Below are 18,498 nucleotides of genomic sequence, written 5' to 3' on the forward strand. Positions count from 1 at the left end.
TATATCACAAGAACACAAGAAATAGGAGCAGGCATAGACCATGTGGCTCCATCAAGCGTGCTCCATCATTCTATAAAATCATGGCTGATCTTTGGCTTCAACCCCACTTTCCTGCCTGCTCCCCATATCCCTTAATTCCCTGTGAGACCAAATATCTAATGTATTGAATGATGGAGCATCCACAACCCTCTGGGGTAGAGAATTCCAAAGATTCATAACCCTTCTTCATCTCAGTCCTAAATGATTGATTTCTTGTTCTGTGACTGTGCCCATGTTTTAGGCTCTCCAATGGGCAGAAACAATCTCTCAGCATCAACCCTATCAAACCTCCTCGGAATCCTGTAGGTTTTAATCAGATATCAGACAACAGCTGTTGGTGGAAGACAGAATAGGTGCACCTTGGCCTTTGTTTCATCTGGACAGTGTATATTGGAACTTTCAACACATGGTGGCTTATATGAAGGATTTTACAATCTGAATGGTTCAGCACAATGTAGTAATTCTGAGCTGTCAACTGTGAAGTTGAGTTTGTAATGTCATTCTCATAATTGTTATTCTGATTTCCAGAAACATTTACTTTGGCCTGCATTCCAATTTGGGAGCTAACAGGAGGTAGGAGAAATGCTGCTTCTTTTTGACATTCCTATAGTGGAGGTTTGCATTCTTCCTCTAACAATAGTCAGGAAGTAGGATAATTTTAACAGAAAGTTTGTGAAATTGTGTTGATAGCTATAGGCCATTCTTTAATCATTTGAATGATCTTGAATTTCCACACCGATTTTGTTGGTTCTTCAGCATCAAGTTAGGATATCTCATATTTCTGGTTGGTCAATTAGCTGGAAGCCAGTTTTGCCAGTGTTCGACCCAAAATCAATGCCCTCAATCTTCCTAATGCAATTTAGCTTTTCTTGTGATCCATCTGACAAGTCCTCATGCAATTAATTTAATTAATATTTAAATGAAGGCTATTGGTGCTGGAAACATTTATTCTTGCAACACACAAGCAGTAGGTTACAATGAAATATCTAAGGCACAACAATTTTAAGGATCATCTGAGACTAGTGGAATTGAGGGATTCTTGGGCTAAGAGACTGCCATTAACGTGGAGGATGATGTGTAGGGAATGAGGTAGAAGAGTCATAGCTTCATTCCTACTTGCTTGCTTCTCTCCTAATTTTTGTTGCAATCTTTAGGCAGGCCTGAGTTTTGAAAGGATACAGAGAACAGTATAATTGTTTGACATGTGGTTGAGACCAAAAAACCACCAACAGATATCTAAATGGCTGACCAATGAGACAAACAGACTAAGATCTGCCGAGCACCAGCAGAAACACTCTAGTCTCACTGGTGATGATGTCACAACTCATTTCATGAGAATTTTGGGTCTAATATGTTTGCAAAACTCACACCTGTTCAAACAGAAGCTTCTATCAACAGCTCCAAACACATGCAAAAGAACCTGATTTTATGCTACATTACATCAGTCATCCCCATCTCTGGGAACAAAAGAGAGTCTGAATATAGAGTGATAGAGAATAGTTTAATCTGGTAGTGAGTTAGATGTAGAGAAGAATAGTTACTAATCAACTGTTTCTTTCTTAGGGTTAAGTGTAGAACCCAGTTGAGTTAAGTAATGTTAATAAAGTTTGTTTTATTTGTCAACAAGAATCGTTGTTGTTTGGATCAACACGACAACTCAAACCATGAGGGCAAAGTAAAACAGAGAACAACATATGGTACCAGTAGTTTGTCCCTAAAACACTAGAATACAGATAGATTAGAAAGAATAAGAAAAAAGCTGCAAATGGACTTTAACCAGCTATCCACTAGGAAAGCAGTGTACCAACTCCACCAGACACGGTGGACCTTCTACGAACACGGAGACCAGGCTCGCTGCCTATTGGCTCACCAGCTGAGAAAGCAGGCAGCCACAAGGGAAATAGCGCAGGTAAAGGATAGCAGAGGCAGACTGGTAACAGAACCAAAGGAGGACAATCAGACATTTGAGACCTTCTACCGGGGACTGTACGCCTTCGAGCCCCCCAACCAGGGCGCGGGGATGAAACAGTTCCTAGACGGACTGGAACTACCAGTTGTGGGGGAAGACAGAAGGGGGGAGCTGGAAGCACCAATAGATCTGGGAGAAATCATGGAGAACATCAGCTCCATGCAGGCGGGGAAGGCACCGGGACCCAACGGGTTCCCGGCGGACTTCTACAAATAATTTGCACCAGTCCTGGTCCCACACTTAAGGGACATGCTCGTGGACTCACTGGCAAGGGGCACCCTGCCCCCCTCGCTAGCGCAGGCCACAATTTCACTGATACCCAAAAAAGATAAAGACCTGACGGAATGTGGATCATACAGACCCATTTCACTGCTGAACGTGGATGCGAAAATACTCGCAAAGGTCCTGGCCAAAAGGCTGGAGGGCTGTGTACCAGAGGTGGGTCGCAGAGGACCAAAGGGGCTTTATCAAGGGTAGGCAGCTCACAGCGAACATCAGGCGGCTGCTGAATGTAATAATGACACCCCCCCCCCCGGGGAGAGAACACCAGAGGTGATCGTCTCCCTGGACGCAGAAAAAGCCTTCGACAGAGTCAAATGGAAATATCTCCTCGAGGTACTGGAACGATTTGGGCTGGGAGCGGGGTTCACCGCCTGGGTGAGGCTCCTGTACAATGCTCCTTAAGCAACCATCCGAACTAACACCAGCAGCTCTGAATACTTCCAGCTACAGAGAGGAACAAGACAGGGCTGCCCCCTGTCCCCACTCTTGTTCGCCCTAGCGGTCGAACCCCTGGCGATAGCCCTGCGGGACGTGAAAAGCTGGAAGGGAATCCGGAGAGGAGACAGAGAGCACAGGATCTCACTCTAAGCAGATGACCTGCTCCTCTTATGTCTCGAAGCCATAGGAGGGACTGAAGGCAATACTGCAAATGCTGAAAGAGTTTGGAACCTTCTTGGGCTACAAACTTAACCTGGGCAAAAGCGAGGCATTCCCAGTGAACCCAAATGAGGGAGGGAGAGAGCTGGAGGGGCTCCCGTTCAAAACAGCCCAGAACAGATTCTGTTACCTGGGGATCCAGATAGCCAGAGACTGGACACAGATCCACAAGTGGAACCTGACCAGCCTGGTGGAGGAAGTAAGAAGAGACCTTCAAAGATGGGGCTCACTCCCACTCTCCCTGGTGGGGAGAGTGCAGACGATCAAGATGAACATATTGCCAAGGTTCCTCTTCCTGTTTAGATCCATTCCGATCTTCATCCCCAAGACCTTTTTCCAAAATGTAGACAGTCTAATCATAGCGTCTGTGTATGTGTGTGTGTGTGTGGGTGTGGGGGTGGGGGGGGGGGGTAAGAATCCGAGAATTCCCAAATAGACACTGCAAAGAAGGAAAATTAAAGGGGGCTTGGCCTTACCAAACCTACAATACTACCACTGGGCAGCAACGGCGGAAAGTGTGAGGAGATGGTTCCAAGAACCTGACACAGATTGGGTACAAATGAAGGAGGCATCCTGTAAAGGAACCATCCTCCGGGCACTGGCCACAGCAGCACTCCCATCCTCCTCAACAAGATACACAACGAGCCCTGTGGTAGCGGCCACGCTGAGAACGTGGACCCAGCTGAGACAACACCGGGATAACCAAAATGTCCCCCATGGCTCCCATATTTGGCAATCACAGATTTTCCGCAGCCATGCTGGGTACCACCTTCAAAAGATGAAGGCGGGACGGGGCCTCATTGACGGTCGGGGATTTCTACGTAGGGCACAGACTGGCGACATGAGACGAACTGACGAGGAAGTGGAGGCTAGCAAAAGGACAGGAAATGAGACACCTCCAAATAAAACACTTCCTTTGCAAAGAGGCAGTAGGGTCCCTGGGGCCCCAGAAAGCACACTACTAGAGGACCTAATAGGCACATGCAACGAGAAGGGGAGGCTATGTGGGAAAATATACGGACAGCTACTGGACAGAGCCCGGACTCCACTGGACGAGACCAGACAAAAATGGGAGGACAAACTGGGGACAGAGGTAGGATGGGGACTCTGGACCGAAGCACTGAGCAGAGTGAACTCCACCTCCTTCTGCGCAAGGCTAAGCCTAATGCAGCTCAAAGTGGTGCACAGAGCACACCTAACCAGAACCCGAATGAGCAGGTTCTTCCCGGAGGTGGAGGACAAATGTGAGCGGTGCCAGAGGGGCCCGGCCAACCACACCCACATGTTTTGGGTTTGCCCCAAGCTTGCTGGGTTCTGGACAGCCTTTTCCGAGGCAATGTCCAAGGTTGTGGGGGTGAGGGTGAAGCCATGCCCAATAGTGGCAATCTTCGGGGTATCGGAGCAGCCAGAGTTACACATGGGGAAGGGGGCCAACACCCTCACTTTCGCTTCCCTAATCGCACGCCGGAGAATCCTGCTCGGCTGGCGATCGCAGCACCACCCACAGCTGCAGACTGGCTCGCTGACCTTTTGGAATTTCTCCACCTGGAGAAGTACACCTCCCGAGGGTCAGAGGAAGGCTTCCTGGATACTTGGGGGCAGTTTGTCGGTCTGTTCCAAAACCTGTTCGAGGCCAGCAACGAGGAGTAACCTAATGTGAATTGTTTTTAAAACACCAAGGTAGATGCCGTACCAAAAGACTGTGCAACCCGGGGGGTGGGGGGGGGAGGTGGAAGGAAGGAGGGGAAACCACAAGAGATGGGGGGGGGACTACACCCCTTTTTTTCCCATTCTGTCCGGAAAATAAAAGAAAAGCACTGCCGAAGCCAGTGGGGGGGGGGAGACAACGGGGAAGGGGGAGGAACCATAGACCGATCCAGAGGGCAACAAAATGCACATAGGGTCAGTTAAACGAAGGACAAACTAGACCTCTCTGTATAATACAGGAAATTAGCGCGGGCGAGAAAAATGTGATGTGTATATATACAACTGTTTATAAATATGGGAAATGCCAATAAAAAGATTTTTTAACAAAGATTAGAAAGAATAGCATGAACGGACGTGAAGATTGAAAGAAACAACCAAGCCTCTATATCTGAAGAAAATCCATGCAGACAGACCAATTGCAAAATGGAGAGCCTGCAGAAACTGGATCATCTCAGAACAGATGGTAAACTATGTAAAAACTGAGCATTCTTCAAACAGCAGCTTGCATTTTTTCTTCCTGCCTCCGTGCTAGAAAGTGATTCAGATCAAAGTAAAATAGCACTCCTATTAAATGTGGCTGGATTGCTCGCTGTAAAGGTGTATCACTTATTCTATTATGAGAATGAAGGTGAAAAAACTCAGGTCAATGTGGTCATGGAAAAATTTGATGACTATTGTGAGCTTCCAACAAAGGACAAGCCGAGTAAACGACTGCAAAAAAAAAAAATAATAATGCTGGAAGATTCTATTAATATGACCCGTGTGAGCACAGCAACTAAAAATAGATGTACAGAAATGTTGAATTGGGAATGTGGCTCGAAAATTCTCAACTTGAGTAAACCTGTGGCGCAACAAAAAAGTCAGCATGCTGGAAGTGAGGACCAGTTTGCGCAAGTGCACCTAAAAATAACGCGCGCTTCGTAAATCAGACATTCCGTACATGCGCAGTGGAACAAAAGACGCAATCCAGAAAATGAACGTTCTGCGCATGTGCTGAAAGTAGCGCATGCGCACTTGAAAAAAGAGCGCACTCCAGATGAGGATCGATCTGCGCATGCGCAATGAAAGTGAGCGCATGACTTCACGGACGTGATGACATCAGGATATTGTGGCTCCGCCCAGGTAAAGAGACAGTGCCCAGCAATCGAAAAAACAGATTTCTAGGGCAGAAAACTGAGTGAATCTCCACCAGCAGCTGAACAAGACTTTTGCAGCAGCATTGACATGACAGTTTACAGCATGGAAAAAGCAGCTGTTCCAGGAAATAAATTTAAAAAGTCCTGTCATGACAATAGAACGATCTGAAGTGTCCAGAGTAAGGATGAAAAGTGCGGCAAATTAAATGAAGACAGTGAACTCGCACAGTTCACAGAAGATGAGATGTTCTCAATTGACACAGTCAATAGGACTGATCTGCTGGATTCTGATGAAGAATCAATTACGCCTCTCCCGAAGATAATTAAAGAGTGGACTGTATCAGTAATAATTAATGGCACAGCAACACCATTCAGGATTGACACAGGAGTGCATGCGAGCATGATCACACAGAAGTATCTGAGTCATTGTAGTCTACCAGTAGCCGACTGGTAGACTACAATGGGAACACGGTTGTCACTAAAGGTTCATGTCGTCTCGTAGTGAGACATGGAGAACTGGAAATGCCTCTAGATTTTGAGGTGGTAGACAATGAACAGGCATCATTAGTAGGTTGGCAAGCTTGTACAGCACTGAATCTAGTTGAAAGGATTTACTCAACTCGTACGTCGACAGATCGAGAGGAAGAAGACTGGGAAAGTCTATCATGTTTATTTAATGAGCCGGCTGAAGAAGACTATGAAAGTCCAACCACTGTAAGTCACAGCAAAGACGACAGTGCAGAAATGGATAACAAGCAACGAGAAAAGACTATGAAGGTCTTTACACGTTATTTGCGACTAATGAAGTATGGACCACTAGCAGCATTCAAGTTATACAGGATAAAAGTGAGACTGACAAATCTCAGCTGGACTGTACAAAGGCTGATGATAGTGGTGCAACAGTGAACAGATCACTAGAGAGCACAACAATAATGCACAGCCAACAAGGAGATGAAGACTTCTTGGACAAGTTGGTTCCAGACGTTGAGCACCAAGAGTTCGAGCATACATTTGAACATCCAACAGGAACTAATATTACACAGCTTGATGGTACATCAGAGTATCCTGAGGACACAGATGGTAGATAACTTAAATTTGAATCGATAACGTATCACGGAACTGAAATTGAGCACACCAAGAATAGTTCAGATATCACAGAATAAACTCAGATGTACGACTGTGACACCAATGGACAATTCAACGACACTTGGCACTTGTATGGTGGGAAAGTGTTGGAACATGCAGTTATGCTTGACAACCAGACAAGTGGCTGCAGCACAGTGTGTGCAACACAACTACCATTCAAGGTAGAACATACACATGTGTGTGTTGACCATACCAACTTCACACAGGATGGCACTAATGTCAGGAAGGACAGGACATTAATTGGGAAACAACAACATTCCAATGGTCGAGAAGTGGTGATTCTTGCTGTCAAACCAGATAACACACAGGTTTTGAAGGCAATGGAAACACAAAAACATCACATGCACAGAAAGAGGCCGAATCAGACGGCGAACATGGTTCAACCATTTGAACATTTGACTGATTGGACTGATTTTTTAGTGATGTAACACTGCCACAGTGAAGACTGAGTGCATACTCAAGGTTATGGACTGTAAAATTTTGAACAGTTTAAAAAATTGTTAGCTACTACTCAAACACTTGTAATGACAAGACTATGATTTTGTTGTATTTGTTCTTCACAATGTCTATTTATCTTAAAGACAGGAATCAGAAAGATAGTAGGATATATAGTCATTAGCAATGTTACAGGACACGGCGTTTGTGATTAATACTGCATTGTATCAGAGTGAAGGAAAAACAAATTAAATTGTAATCATTTTTCTTCCGAAAAAAAGGGGGATGTAGTATTATCATACATATAGATAATGCAAGGGTAACTGAAATGTATACAGACAGCCTCTAGAGGGAGGTAGTCCCATAAGTATATAAGGGATGACGCTGAGCCGTGTGGGACAGAAGGTTGGAGAAGGTGGTAGCAGCAAGAGTGAGGAATTAGCTGGAGAGTCTGAAGGTAGAGAGGGTGGGTGGGCAGCACGGTAGCCTTGTGGATAGCACAATTGCTTCACAGCTCCAGGGTCCCAGGTTCGATTCCGGCTTGGGTCACTGTCTGTGCGGAGTCTGCACATCCTCCCCGTGTGTGCGTGGGTTTCCTCCGGGTGCTCCGGTTTCCTCCCACAGTCCAAAGATGTGCAGGTTAGGTGGATTGGCCATGAAAAATTGCCCTTAGTGTCGAAAATTGCCCTTAGTGTTGGGTGGGGTTACTGGGTTATGGGGATAGGGTGGAGGTGTTGACCTTGGGTAGGGTGCTCTTTCCAAGAGCTGGTGCAGACTCGATGGGTCGAATGGCCTCCTTCTGCACTGTAAATTCTATGACTCTATGAGATAGAGAATAGTTTAATCTGGTAATGAGTTAGATGTAGAGAAGACTAGTTTATGTGTTATTAACCAACTGTTTGTTTCTTAGGGATAAGTGTAGAACCTAGTTCAGTTAAGTAGTGTTAATACTTAACTGAAGTTAAGAATAAAGTTAGGTTTGTTTGTCAACAAGATTCGTTGTTCTTTGGATCAACACTACAAATCAAATCATGAGGATAAAGTAAAACAGAGAACAACACAAATATCACTTTGGTCAAAGAAGAACAAAGGCATTAATGCTAGACGACAACCAAAATATATTCGCCAGGCCAACTATTCTGGATCTCTAGGACTGCAGGTGTCTGTCACTGTTTGTTACCATTCTCCTGTAATTTGATTCTCTGTATTTGTGTTTCTATCACCTAAGGAATGGATAAAGTAATGCTTTAACACTTTCTGACATACTGCTATAAAGTGCATTGCTCAGGGCATCCTATTATCAAAACATAAATCCCATAAAACACATTTTTGTTAAGATTCTCTTCACTGTTATGTCTCAAAGACAGCCTTACAGACACAGCACAATTTTATTATGTGTATGTATGAGTCAAATTATATTTTCTTCATAAAAATGGGGCTAGGTATTTTGAGAAGCAATGACATTCAATTTCAGCCATTGGATCTTGGACTTGGCTTCAGTTTAGAATGCTGGATGAAGTAGGTTTTTTTGTTTGATGATTGTAAAAGTCCTAAATTAAATGAGTCCATTTGGACGCAAATCGCTTCCTGGCAGATGAAAGTGTGCAGTACAAAATTCACCTCTTTTCCACATTTGCAGCATTATATTCGTAATTTCACTTGGTGAAATTGCAAAGAGCTTTATTCAGTCTTTAAGAAATATTACTTGGTACTCTTCTGAGAGTGAAATTAAAGGTTTTTTTCTGGATCAGGCTAAAGGGAACCTTTACTTGTCATGTAATCCATGCAAGTTGTTCCAGTATTTAACACTGATATTCATTATCCAATAGGTATAGAATTATTTATAAAAAAACAAGACAGTTGCATCAAAAATGTGCTTCTTTTTAACCAAATAAACAGTTTTGCTGTTACAGCTGGGCGGGGGCAGTATTTATTGCCCACCCTAATTGCCCTTGAGAAGGTGGTGGTGAGCAGCCTTCTTGAACCACTACTGCCCCTGTGGTGTGGGTACACACATAGTGCTTTTAGGGAGGGAGTTCCAGGATATTGACCCAATGACAGTGAAGGAACGATAATGGTGATATTTCCAAGACAGGATGGTGAGTGATTTGAGGGGAATTTCCAGGTGGTGGTGATCCAGATGTGCCTGTTGTCCTTGTCCTCCTAAATGGTAGCGGTCTGGTTTGATAGGTGCCGTCAAAGGAGCCTTGATGAGTCCTGCAGTGCATCTTGAAGATGGTACATAGTGCTGTCACTGTTCCTGAGTGGTAGAGGGAGTGAATATTTATGGAAGGCGTGCCAATCAGACGGGCTGGTTTGTCCCAGATGGTGTTGAGTTTCTTGAGTATTGTTGGAGCTGCACTCAGCCAGCAAGTGAAAAGTATTCCATCACATTCCTGACTTGTGCCTTGTAGAATGTGGACAGGCTTTTGGGAGTCAGGACATGAGCTACTTGCCGCAGGATTCCTAACCTCTGTCCTGCTCTGATAGCCACAGTATTTATATGGCTAGTCCAGTTCAGTTTCTGGTCAATGGTATGCCCCAGGATGTTAACAGTGGGGATTCAGTGATGGTAATGCCATTTAATGTGAAGGGGGTGCGATGGTTAGATTATTTCTTGATGGTCATTGCCTGGCATTTGTGTGGCACAAATGTTACTTGGCACTTGTCAGCCCAATCCTGAATGCTGTCCAGGTCTTGTTGCATTTTGATATGAACTACTGTGATTACTATGGAATCATCTGAAGTTTGCAATTTAAGTCACAGTAAAGGATGATTTGGACAATTGTCCAACAGAAGTTTGAACTTCTGGGTGATTGCCATGCAATCCTTATATGAAGATTGCAAGGGTGGGAGGTGGTGATTCCCCAGCACATCTTTGGAATGACCCCCGGGGAATGGAAGGTAAGGGCTAATATTTCATCAGACAAAGGTCAGCGACTCAAAATGTCAACTCTGTTTCTCTAGGCACAGATGCTGCTAGATCTGCTCAGTACTTCCAATATTTTCCATTTGTATAAATAGTCACGCTGATATGAGAGTTTTGAAGGCTTTATCAAGATTAAAATTGAATGTTGTGTTTTTCCTGTCTATTCGACTTACCTGAATCAGCAGTTTTGCCTTGTACTTTTTGCTGTACATCTGTGGGGTGAATCCAACAGTAAATAGAGTCCCAGTAGAGCCAAGGGGAAGCAATTCTCCAGTTTGAGGTGACACCACAAATTCCTGATCACTACAAGGTAGGAAGTGCGCTGTGAATGGCATGGGATGCCTAGTGACAGGAAGAGAAATAGAAAAATACTTAGAGAGAAACAATATCCTGTATTTTGGATCGTCACATTTCACAAAAACAATCAGTTTTTATCTTTGAAACTGAATGTTTCATTTTATTTCACCTACAGGAAAATCTGAATGATTTGATAATAATGTTTAAAACTTTGAACTCCAGATATTAGCTTAACATGCAAAAAAGCATGCTGATTGCCCATCGTTAGTAAAAGCATGCTGATTGCCCATCGTTAGTTGCCCTGAGAAGGTGGTAATGGACCTTCTTCTTGAACCACTGAAATGCTTGAGGATATGGTGCCCCAATAACCTAGTTACAATGAATGAAAGGAAATAAATGTAACAGTTTTGGCAAGAGGGTTCCTCGAGGTAGTAGGCTGGATTTTACAAGACACCATGTTCCACACCCACCACCACCCCCAACTCACCGCCCGCACCTCCCACCACCCCTACCCCCGCCATCCCCACTGGACTAAAACAATTGGTCTGGAGACCGCCCCAAAAAGGTAGATACCCCACAGCCATTTTGCGCTCAATGGGGATTTAATTAGCTCAGGGTGAGAATTCCATCTCCATATGGAGCCAGATTCATTGTTAATTTAGCCTCAAAGAATCTTACTTTGTGCTCATTATATAAGTGAGCTTTATCCTATGAACCCCCAGATACAAAACATTGGAAATCTATACTGAACTATTAAAATTGTTCACTAATTAATATTAGTAATGACTGCATTAACATTCGAGTCAGAACCTTTCTGTTATTTAGCTTTATTATGTGGGTGGCACGTGGCACAGTGGTTAGCACTGGGACTATGGCCCTGGGGACCCGATTTCAAATCCCGGCCCTGGGTCACTGTCCGGGTGGAGTTTGCACATTCTCCCTGTGTCTGCGTGGGTTTCATCCCCACAACCCAAATATGTGCAGGTTAGATGGATTGGCCATGCTAAATTGCCCGTTAATTCGGGAAAAAAAATAATTGGGTACTCTAAATTGAAGAAAAAATAAATTAAAAAATTATGCTAATTATACACAAGTGATCTTAGTCTGCAAAGTTCTGAAATTCAAATCGGGCAGATGTCTGCTGGTTCTCTGCTCCAATAATGAAGCACTCACATTTCCAAGTTCAATTTATGAGCTCTTTCCGCGATGTACCTGCCAAATATCCATGCACTGAATCTGAATATATTATAATGAAGACCAATGGCACTACATTCCGAGTTTCTGGACCAGGTTTTACACTTGCAATGCAAAGGGGTAGATTCAAATGAGAAATTTAAGGCACACCTACAGCCAGGAGAACTGACATTGGCAGAAGTCAGATACTTGACTCAAATAAGGGAAGGAATGGGCAATATATATTCCCAGTGACAATATATTGCGGAAAGAGAGGGAGGAAAAAAAGGAGGGGAGGTGGTAGCATCGATCAAATATTCTGTTACAGCACTAGAAAAGGATGGTGGACTTCTGGGCTCAAATGTAGAATGTCTTTGCTCGAATTAAATAAAAATAAAGGAGCTGTTATGAGGCTAGTTAAAAACTACAGAGTATCAAATCATGACAATATAGAGGGACAAATTCTCAGGTAATTTCAGAAAGATGCAAGAACTTTAGAGTTGTGATAATGGGGTACATCAATCATCCTACTATAGACTGGGAAAGTAATAATGGCAAAGGCAAAGAAGGTGAGGAGTATCTGAAAAGTGCACGAGAGAACGTTTTGGATATCTTGATAGATTTTGGCCGATGGATGAAGGAAACAGTGCTTGGTCTAGTTCTAGGGAATGGATTGGGACAAATGCAACCACTTTCAATGGGAGAGCATTTGGGAAACATGCTGATCACAATTTGTATTCTCACCACCCACCCACGCACCCCACACCCGTCCCCGAGCAGGAGAGTGCACCCCAGGAAAAGATGGCTGAGGACAAGCACTGCCTGCCCAATGGTCGACAAAGCAGTTGGTAGACCTCCTGAATAACAAGTTTTGGCAACAGAGTAAAGAGGCCCTGGAGGGCCTAGCCAAGGTGGTGGAACTGCTGAGATCTGGGATCGAGCGAGTTGAGCACAGGATGGAGTGCCAGGGTCAGGCAATCCAGAAAGTGGAGGAAGTGATGGGGGAGCACAAGGAGCAGTTGGCCTCATTGGTGGCAGCCGTTGGAGTGATGCAGGAGAGCCAGAAGAGGCTGAAAGAGAAGGTGGAGGATCTGGAGAATTGCTCCAGGAGGTCAAATTTAAGGATTGTCCGGATACCTGAAGGCATTGGACGTGCAGAGGCCACTGTGTATGTGGGGAAAATGCTGATAAATTGATGGGGGAGGGGACATTCAATTAGCCTCTGGAGGTAACCGAGTGCACAGGGCAGTGCGGAGGAGGCCGCAGGCTGGTCACGCGGACGTGAGGGGGTTGAATGGGCCGGTTAAAAGGTCGCGTGTATTTACGCATCTGAGGAGTTTGAAGGCGATGTGGCTTATTTGCATTACCGCCTCACAGCTCCAGGGTCCCAGATTCAATTCCAGTCTCAGGTGACTGTCTGTGTGGAGTTTGCAGCTTCTCCCCGTGTCTGCGTTGGTTTCTTCCGGGTGCTTCGGATTCCTCCCACAGTCCAAAGATATGCAGGTTAGGTGGATTGGCCATGCTAACTTGCCCTTTAGTATCCAAAAGGTTAGATGGGGTTACTGGGTTATGGGGGATAGGGTGGAGATGTGGGCTTCAGTTGGGTTAAGTTTCCAAGGGCCGGTGCAAACCCAATCCTTCTGAACTGTAGAGATTCTATGATTCTATCAGACGAGACTGCGAAAGGGATGGGTGGGGCAAATGTTTCATTTGGGGCTGGATATGAAGAGGGGGTTAGCGGTGTTGGTTAATAAGCGGGTTGCATTCTAGGTGGGGAGTATTGGAACCGATACGGGGCGGCGGGGGGAACCTCTCAACTCCATTTTGTTTCAAAGCAGATTGTCCATACTCATTTTTATTTTTGAAAGTAAAATGTCCATTGTTCATAAATCCATGGATCTAAATGCTTGGGTGTGACACTGAAGATTTATTCTTTACACAGAGAGCTATTATCTTCTGGAATGCACTGCCTGAAAGTCCACAGAATCCAAAACATCCCTACAATGCAAAAGGAGGCCATTCGACCCATTGAGTCTGCACTGACTCTCCGAAAGAGCACCCTAATAGGCCCACTCCCGTGCCCTATCCCTTTAACCCCACGCATTGATCGTGGCCAATCCACCTAACCTGCATAGCATTGTGTATGGCAAGTATGGGAAACAGACTCAATAATAAATTTCGAAAAGAAATTGAATAAATGCTTGAAAAGAAAGTATTTCTTGGGCTATAGGAAACGACTGGGGAACGGGACTAATTGGATAGCTCTTTCAACGACACAATGGTCCAAAAAGCCTCTTTCTGTAAAGCAATAATTTATGATTTTATGAAGTGAGGAGGTTTAGAACTGAAGAATACAGAAGTTCAAGTAGCCATTACTTTTTGGAACGATAATGTTTCTGCAATGAGCAAAGCCAGCTTTAGAGGTGCTTCAAATTATGTGGGCAACGTAAGATCACTGGAAGATTATGACCACCACCTTCTGTGGTGAGAAATGTTGCTTCCTCTGCAAATATATTTGAAGTCATTATTATGGAGGGGGTGGCTAACTAGAAATGGATGAAGAAAAGAGTTAGGCACATTTATGGAGGCTGTAGTTGAGAAGAAATTATCACTATCCTCAAAAGAATATCCAATGAACAGGCATTCTAGGAGTACCTTAGTATGGTGAGCATGGTGAAGAATGCCACTTCACCAAACATCAACAGTAGAAGTGCCTGCATAGCATGAAGGGGATTTTGGGCCGATATTATTTAGGACAGAATTTATCTCTTTTATTGAGTCGAGTTCACCATACAAATTAATTCGCATCTACTGAGCATTTCAATGTAACATATTCAATAACACATGGCTTACAATTTGAGACACAACTAATTATATTGTAGAGAATAATTACAGTACATTTCTCTGTAAGTATTTAGTTTTTAATTTTCCATTATGCTTCATCGGTCAACATTTTGGAAAACAAGTTGTGACATTTTGACGTGGTGTTGAGTATTTTTCATGAGGAAAGTTATTTCGAAACTAGATATAAGTGAGCAATGTGTTGACATAAAATGAAGAAGTATAATACTGTAGTCTGGAGAGCCCCCACCCCCACCCCTCCCCAGCCATTGCTGGGCAGGTTCAGTGGAGAAAGGAGTATGTAAAATGTAATGGGTGGGTAGCCCAAAGCCTTTCACCCCATCTCAACCTATTCTCCATAAGGTGCCCACTAGCCCACCCATCATAGGCCTATTGAAGCCCTTAAGTGGCCAATTAATGGTCACTTAAGGCTTTAAATCTACTCCAGTGTAATAATACACTGAGCCATGGAAGGGAGGTGAGTGGGAAGACCATTTTTTAACCAAAGCTGTTAAAAAGACAAAGCAGATTCCAGCATCCGCAGTAATTTGCTTTTATATATTGATCAACCTGTGCCAGTTTCATTCACCTTCGAAAAGAACAGCGGCAGTGAGAAAATTACCTTCTCACTCTTTCAAACAGGCTACGGGTGTAGCACAAATGTAAATGGAGGGAAGAAGTTGAAATTATTTCCTGAAAAAACCCTTTTACCAAACCAAGTATTGGGCAGGATTCTCCGACCCCCACCCCCCCCCCCCCCCCCCCCCCTCGGAGAATCGCCGGGGGGCAGCGTGAATCCCACCCCCGCCGGCTGCCGAATTCTCCGGCAGCGGAAATTTGGCAGGGGCGGGAATCGCGCCGCGCCGGTCAGCAGCCGCTGACAGCGCCCACCCCCCCCCCCCCCCCCCCCCCCCCCCCCCGCGATTCTCCGACCCGCAACGGGCCGAGTGGCCGCCCGTTTTTTTTTGCCGATCCCACGGGCGTAAATTAGAGTAGGTCCTTACCGGCGGGACCTGGCGGCATGGGCGGGAGAATCCCACAGAATCCCGCCCATTGTATTCCAACTGGGAGGCACATGGGGGGGGGATTCTTCCGTAATCGGCAGGGCGGGCAACTCCGGCGTGAAGGAGTGGCGTGAACCACTCCGGCGTTGGGCCGCCCCAAAGGTGCGGAATCCTCCACACCTTCAGAGGCTAGGCCGGCCCCAGAGTGGTTTGCGCCACGCCGGCCGGCGGGGAAGGGACATGGCACCACACCAACCGGCGCCGAAGGGCCTCCGCCGGCTGGCGCGAGTTGGCGCATGCGCGGCAGCGCCAGCATGTGCTGGCGTCATCCCAGCGCATGCGCAGAGGGCTTCGTCTCCGCACCGGTCATGGCGGACTGCTACAGCCGCTGGTCTGGATGAATAGAGTGCCCCCACGGCACAGGCCCATCTGCGGATTGGTGGGCCCCGATCGCGGGCCAGGCCACCGTGGGGGCACCTCCTGGGGCCAGATCCCCCCGCGCCCCCCCCGACAACCCCAGATGCCACCCGCGCCACTAGGTCCCGCCGGTAAGGACCTACTCTAATTTATGCCGGTGGGACCGGCAAAAAAAAAACAGGCGGCCACTCGGCCCATCGCGGGCCGGAGAATCGCCGGGGGGGTCTCTATTCATCCAGACCAGCTGCTGGCAGCCGCCGACCGGCGCGGCACGATTCCTGCCACCGCCAAATCCCCGGTGCCGGAGAATTCGGCAGCCGGCGGGGGCGGGATTCACGCTGCCCCCCGGCGATTCTCCGACCCGGCGGGGGGTCGGAGAATCCCGCCCATGACTTCCTATAGTGAAAATTCTGTACCAGATCAGAAAGTACAAAAAACCTTGCTCTGGACTTTGAGACCAGCAAATAAGAGTTGAGACCTTGTAGTCTTACAATTTATAGGCTTACTTCCCTTTATGGGCTCGGAGAGATTTTAAACCTTATTAAATTTGGGCTGAACATGCTTGCAAGACAGAAAATCAAGAGCTGATGATTCAAGCCATCCAGTCTCAGAATTTATATTAAAAAATTGCAAAGTACCTCAATTGGTCTTAAAAAAAAATCAAATGGAATACAGTGTTTTATAGAAAGAAAGAAAAAATGTATAAGCGGTAAATTAATGGTGATATTTATATAAAAGTTAGTACGGTCACAGTGAATATTGGTCTTCACATTGTAAGAAGGATGTTGAGACAATAGGGCGAGTACAGATTTGTAATGGTCAAAAGAAATTTTTAAAAGACTGGAAAACTCAGCCTTATTTTCTTTAGGATGGAGGAAATTGAAAGGTTATTGAATTGAATTGAATTTGATTTATTGTCACGTTTACCAAGGTACAGGGAAAAGTATTGTTCTGCGTGCAGTCCAGACAGGCTGTTCCATACATAAAAAAACATAGGACATACGACATATACACAATGCAAATACATAGGCACAGGCATCGAGTGAGCATACAGAGTATAGTACTACTCAGTGGAGAAGATGCGTGAAAAGATCAGTTCAGTCCATAACAGGGTTGTTCAGGAGTCTTCTAACAGCGGGAAAGAAGCTGTTTTTGAACCTGCTAGTGCGTGTTCTCAGACTTTTGCATCTCTTGCCCGATGGAAGAAGTTGAAAGAGAGAATAACCTGAGTGGGAGGGGTCTATGATTAATCTGCTCGCTTTCCCAAGGCACAGGGAGGTGTAGACAGAGTCAATAGATGGGAGACGGGTTCATGTGATGGACTGCGCTGTGTTCACGACTTTCTGTAGTTTCTTATGATCTTAGACCGAGCAATTGCCATATCAGGCTGTGATGCAGCCAGATAGGATGCTTTCTATGGTGCACCTGTAAAAATTGGTAAGAGTTAATGTGGACAGGCCGGATTTCCTTAGTTTCCTGAGGAAGGATAGGTGGTGTTGTGCTTTCTTGGTCGTAGCGTCGACGTGGGTGGACCAGGACAGATTGTTGGTGATGTGCACACTTAGGAATTTGAAGCTGTCAACCATCTCCACCTCAGCCCCGTTGATGAAGACAGGGGTATGTATGATACTTTGCTCCCTGAAGTCAATGATCAGCTTTTCAATTTGCTGATGTTGAGGGAGAGATTTTTGTCATTACACCACATCACTAGGAGGTCCTCCATCTCCCTCCTGTACTCTGACTCATGGTTGTTCGACATCCGACCCACTACGGTCATGTCATCAGCAAACCTGTACATGGAATTAGAGACTCATTCCAGGTTAAGCAGCGTTTCACTTGCACCTCTTTCAATTTGGTCGATTGCATTCGCTGCTCCCAATGTGGTCTCCTCTATATAAGAACATAAGAACTAGAAGCAGGAGTAGGCCATCTGGCCCCTCGAGCCTGCTCCACTATTCAATGAGATCATGGCTGAACTTTTGTGGACTCAGCTCCACTTTCCGGCCCGAACACCATAACCCTTAATCCCTTTATTCTTCAAAAAACTATCTATCTTTATCTTAAAAGCATTTAATGAAGGAGCCTCGACTGCTTCACTGGGCAAGGAATTCCATAGATTCACAACCCTTCGGGTGAAGAAGTCCCTCCTAAACTCAGTCCTAAATCTACTTCCCCTTATTTTGAGGCTGTGCCCCCTAGTTCTGCTTTCACCCGCCAGTGAAAACAACCTGCCCGCATCTATCCTATCTATTCCCTTCATAATTTTATACGTTTCCATAAGATCCCCCCTCATCCTTCTAAATTCCAACGAGTACAGTCCCAGTCTACTCAACCTCTCCTCGTAATCCAACCCCTTTAGCTCTGGGATTAACCTAGTGAATCTCCTCTGCACACCCTCCAGTGCCAGTACGTCCTTTCTCAAGTAAGGAGACCAAAACTGAACACAATACTCCAGGTGTGGCCTCA

General features: G+C 45.4%; 1 protein-coding gene across 1 annotated transcript in view; it reads right to left on the bottom strand.

The window, feature by feature from the left end:
* The window catches only part of LOC140428025 (cilia- and flagella-associated protein 47-like), a 1,060,448-nt gene that overhangs the window by 36,353 nt on the left and 1,005,597 nt on the right, over positions 1 to 18,498 (bottom strand). The window contains exon 64 of the mRNA XM_072513997.1: positions 10,474 to 10,642. Within this exon, the coding sequence (XP_072370098.1) occupies positions 10,474 to 10,642 (169 nt within the window). The remainder of the gene's footprint in view (positions 1 to 10,473; positions 10,643 to 18,498) is intronic.

The sequence above is a fragment of the Scyliorhinus torazame genome, chromosome 8, assembly GCF_047496885.1.
Source record: "Scyliorhinus torazame isolate Kashiwa2021f chromosome 8, sScyTor2.1, whole genome shotgun sequence".
Classification (NCBI taxonomy): Eukaryota; Metazoa; Chordata; class Chondrichthyes; order Carcharhiniformes; family Scyliorhinidae; genus Scyliorhinus; species Scyliorhinus torazame.